At 34.8% G+C, this 4,601-nt stretch overlaps 1 protein-coding gene across 1 annotated transcript; it reads left to right on the top strand.

Moving 5' to 3' along the window:
- Positions 1-1,873: 1,873 nt before the first annotated feature.
- On the top strand, positions 1,874-2,712 carry LOC115443960 (achaete-scute complex protein T3). Its single transcript, XM_030169578.2, has one exon. The coding sequence runs from the start codon at positions 1,956-1,958 to the stop codon at positions 2,553-2,555; it is 600 nt and encodes a 199-aa protein (XP_030025438.2). The 5' UTR covers positions 1,874-1,955; the 3' UTR covers positions 2,556-2,712.
- Positions 2,713-4,601: the final 1,889 nt, after the last annotated feature.

Raw genomic sequence — 4,601 nt, 5'->3', positions numbered from 1 at the left:
CGCGAACTAAATGCAATCTTAAGACACAAACGATAAAGCTTTAATTTTATTGATGTCTAAACTAATAATATTCTATCGTCGTAAGTATTTTTGTTGGCTATGATTTGTGTACCTTTGGCACAAACCAGTTGTTTAATTTGACGAGCGTTCGTAATACTTATTACTTTTTTGCTTGTATTTCCAAATGCTATTAAAAGATTTCACTTGTCCATAAGTAATAAAATTTGCATAATAATAAACAACCCAAACGTAAATTCTAGATTCTTTCGATATACCGCAGTTCTTTATTATACTAATATTTGGGTTATTGAAAATCTACAATAATATTTTTAAACATCCGATACCCAATTTTAAAGCGTTGGTCACACAGTGCACGGGGTGGAATGGCGTCACTACGGTGGTGGGACGTGAACAGTTTTACGTTATTAGATAATATCAAAGAAGTTAAACTTATATAAAATATTCCACATAGCAGTTGTGCTAGGAGCTCGACTTTACATAGATTCAGCGCCAGCGTCGCGTCGCGTCGTCGTCTCGCCTCGTTTGCTGTTTGACGAAATCTTTTAAGTGTGTATTCCACAATTTCAGAAAATATTTACAATATCCCATTTCTTTAAACTGACTATTTATGATAATAATTTCTGTATTTTAAAATGCCCGTAGTGTCTAACTAGTAGGTGCTATCACCGCAACTCATTGACGAATCTGGGGTGAGCCTGTGTACCAGTGGCCAAGGGTCCACATAACCAGATTCCTACCGACTTTCCTTTGTGTAGAATCTAGTGATCATTAGACCGATTTGCAGGCCGCCTTATGGATATTGGTACTATATTTTGTGTCAGATTTCCAGAAAATTTCACCTTTCGCCACTGCTATGTGCTCCCAGTAAGGTAGGCTTACATAATTATGGCCTCCGCCGAAAAATCCGAATTCTTTTATTGGTCAACATTGTAACTAAGCTCCGTAGTGCTTGCCATGAAATGGAACCAAAAGATGCGACATAGCTAATTGAAGCCACCTAACGTAGACTGCCTCGGTAACGTAGTTGTACTGCAGTACGGTTTCCGTACTGACGTCACAGGTTCGATACCCGTGTTGATAAGTTCGCTTTCTATTATATCATGGGACCAATGAGCATGGTGAAATATGGATGCATTAGTTGCGCCTCTGTCTATCCTTATGGGAATAAAAGGTGTGACTGAATGCTAATTGTAACATAATTTTGTAGGTAGATACCACCACAAAAGTTGATTAAAGCATAGGTATTAATACATAAGACTTCAAATTATATCAGGGCTTGCTAATATATTTAATTTATAAAGAGAACAAAATTGAAATATATCACAGTCACCATGGACATTATAATTTAGAACAGTAGTGTATTTACTTCGATAATACCTATACTTACCATGTTATTTATGTACGTATTGAAAGATACTTCCGAAGCACCTACTTAATTATTTATAATGAAGACCAGTTCGATGGTGATTTTGGAATGGAATTTTACGTATCGATGCAGACTCTGCATAGTGTATTATTGTAATGTACATTAAAAAATCCAAGTTTCGATATTTTCATATGTATTCATGTTTAAAATATATAAAAAATTCTAAAATTATTCTAAACTTAAGATATTACTTAATTAAACCACCGCCGGTCAACGTAAATTAGAAATTCAATGGCACGCGTAGACGTTCCCTTCACAAACGTTCGATCACGATTTGAAAGGATATTCCAGGTATGGCAAGAAAAAAAATGATTTAAGGTACAGCAAGGGAATAAGGGGTCCCTATCCAATTTTTTTTGGTAAAGGTGCGCCCTTATAATGCGCCGCAGTCGCCCAGAGCGCTCATTCATTAGATCGCCGTCGACCGAATCGAAGCGTTTCTACTTTGCTATACACTGTCTATCGCGTACGTAATTTGTAGCCGCAGTAGTACTAACATTTAATCAAAATGCTCAAGAGATATCAATACAAGTCCGAGTACAACACTTTGTGCTATGCCAAGGACATGCCGAAAATGGTGCCGATAGCTCCTGCACCAGACAGACATCACTTAACCCTGGATCTATCACACAAGAAGCATTACAAGAACGGTGCCCAAACAGCATCGATTGAAAGAAGAAATGCCAGAGAAAGGAACCGTGTCAAACAAGTGAATGATGGATTCAACGCTTTAAGAAAAAGATTGCCGGCCACAGTTGTTGCCGCTCTGTCAGGAGATGCGAAAAGAGGATCGGGAAAGAAATTAAGCAAAGTCGATACTTTAAGGATGGTTGTTGAATATATTAAATACTTACAAGGACTGATTGAGGAAAGTGATGCAGCGTGTGGAATTCAGACGAGTACATCGATGGACTATTCCATGCAATATGAAGCAGACGAAGGTATTTGCGGAGGAACTTCTCCTTATGCGGAGTCAGCTCCGTCTCCAGTTGGGTCAGAATGTTCTTCGGGAGTCTCGTCAGCGTATTCCCAAGGATACGTTCCAAATTACCACAATCAAGTGAATTATATGGAGGAAGATGAATTGTTCGATGGAATTGCTTGGTGATAAAACTGTAAATAATTGTATTAGAATCCTAATTTCTAGTCACTATACTTGAATTATTGTATAATAATAGTGTTAATATTGTCATAATGTAAATATTAGTGCCTTAAAATGAAATTGTAAAGAAGAGGCTGTGAATTTAATATATATCTTTAGTAATAAGTGTAAGTTACATTATGCCGGCATGTAACGAATTAATTTATTTTGATCTAATGTGAATATAAAATATATGGCAACTTTAAAATTTATGCAATTCTTTAATTTTCCGTGATTATTTCGTTTAACAATAATATAGACTAATATCATTAGTTTTTTTTTATAATATTATATATTCTACTAACATTTACTTATTTTATAGACTCGAATATTATTTGTGATATTTGGCAGACCTATCCAGTATCGTATATGATACCTTCATAAACTGATTATGATAAAAAAGAATGTATAAAACATTATATCCAAGTCTAGTTTTCAGAATAAGGTTAATAATGTTTGGCGCACATAAAATTATACAAAATTTTCTTGGTAAATTAATTTTACTATAACTCATAAGATTCTATACAACCTAAGCTAAATAGGATATTATTATTTTTCATTAACAAATAAAATAGATTAGACCTTGGCCAAAGAGCACTTAATCGACTTAAAACGATTGTTTTAGGTCCATACTTAAATCGATTTAATTATTTCATCAACATATACAACATAAAAACATTTAATCAACACATTAAATTATGAAACAATATTAGACTACAAACACAAGTGAAATGATAAAATCTAGCCTCATCCACGCAATCACGTTAATAAGGAATCTTAACTAAAGATATCCATACCTTTATCTATATTTAAAAGTCCTCGATACATTCGCAGGGCTTGATTAAGCCATCGATGAACGGACACCAAGCCGGTACATTGTTATACAAGATTAATGGTGTTCGCTACGATAAGAAGGTGGGAGCTAAATGCATTTACATGTGCGAATAAAAAGAGACTGATAAAGCGACAAAGATGCTTGCGTCGAATAAAAATTGTGCCACTATGTAAGGTTACAGACGTGCTTGTGGACTGACGGACAGTACGCATTGTGTTGGTGAGGCACATACAGTGTAACTTAATTGTGGTAAATATTGAACTATTTACCATTGCCAAAAGTATTGTTATCATAGTTAGATGTACAGCAAATATTGGTAATGATTTCTTATGTTTACGCGAATGTTAGTCATAGAAAAAAACTATTTTTCGGATTTTGTCGCGGTGTTTTATATTATAATTTTCTTCCGATGTTTCGAAGACTTACCAGCCTTCATGGTCTTAAAGAATGTGGGTAGATATTGTATCTTTGATTTTTCGGACGCCCAACGCCGCAGTCACCCCCGTAACCATGAAGTTGCAGACTGGTAGGACATGAAGGCTGGTAAGTCTTCGGAACGTCGAGTAAAAATTATAATATAAAACGCCGCGACAAAATCCGAAAAATAGCTTTATTTCAATAATAATTGGTATATGTTTCTTATGTTGAAATTCATTGTCATATACATTTTTAATATATCTAGCTATGAAATGCAATATTATTGAAATCACATTCGTTAATGTAAATAAATAAAGTCAATAACTTTCCCTATTGGCAATTCTCGAGGTCTGTGTGTAAGACAAACAGATTTATACCGAACCGTAGATTGGAGTTTACGATTATGGAAAATACTGATAGAAAACCGATTGTAATTAAACTAACTAACGCCTCCACACTTACCTAATTGCAATGGATATATTTAGTAGCGATTAAAAACCTTTAAAGTACACGTGGGAAAGTGTTCGGAGTCTTTCAATGAGTCCTGCGTGTTCCTCTATTTAAAGGTAGAGATTAAATTGCGTATATCGGAAGGTACAGAATTTTATTTGCTTTGCTCTTGGTGGAATATAAAAATTTGTATAAACCTGATTTTGGCAAACTCCGGAACTATTAAATCGCTTTGTGCCGGTAATCTTATTATGTAGGCACGTGAGCTTTGTAAGTTCGTGCTATTTTTGAAAACCAAGCGATAATCTTAT

Source organism: Manduca sexta, chromosome 22 (assembly GCF_014839805.1).
Source record: "Manduca sexta isolate Smith_Timp_Sample1 chromosome 22, JHU_Msex_v1.0, whole genome shotgun sequence".
NCBI classification, from domain to species: Eukaryota; Metazoa; Arthropoda; class Insecta; order Lepidoptera; family Sphingidae; genus Manduca; species Manduca sexta.
The sequence above is the reverse complement of the archived record's forward strand: the minus strand, read 5'-3'. Positions and strand labels throughout refer to the sequence as shown.

Coding starts and splice junctions, on each gene's coding strand:
- LOC115443960 (XM_030169578.2), top strand. CDS start 1,956: ATGCTCAAGAGATATCAATACAAGTCCGAGTACAACACTTTGTGCTAT.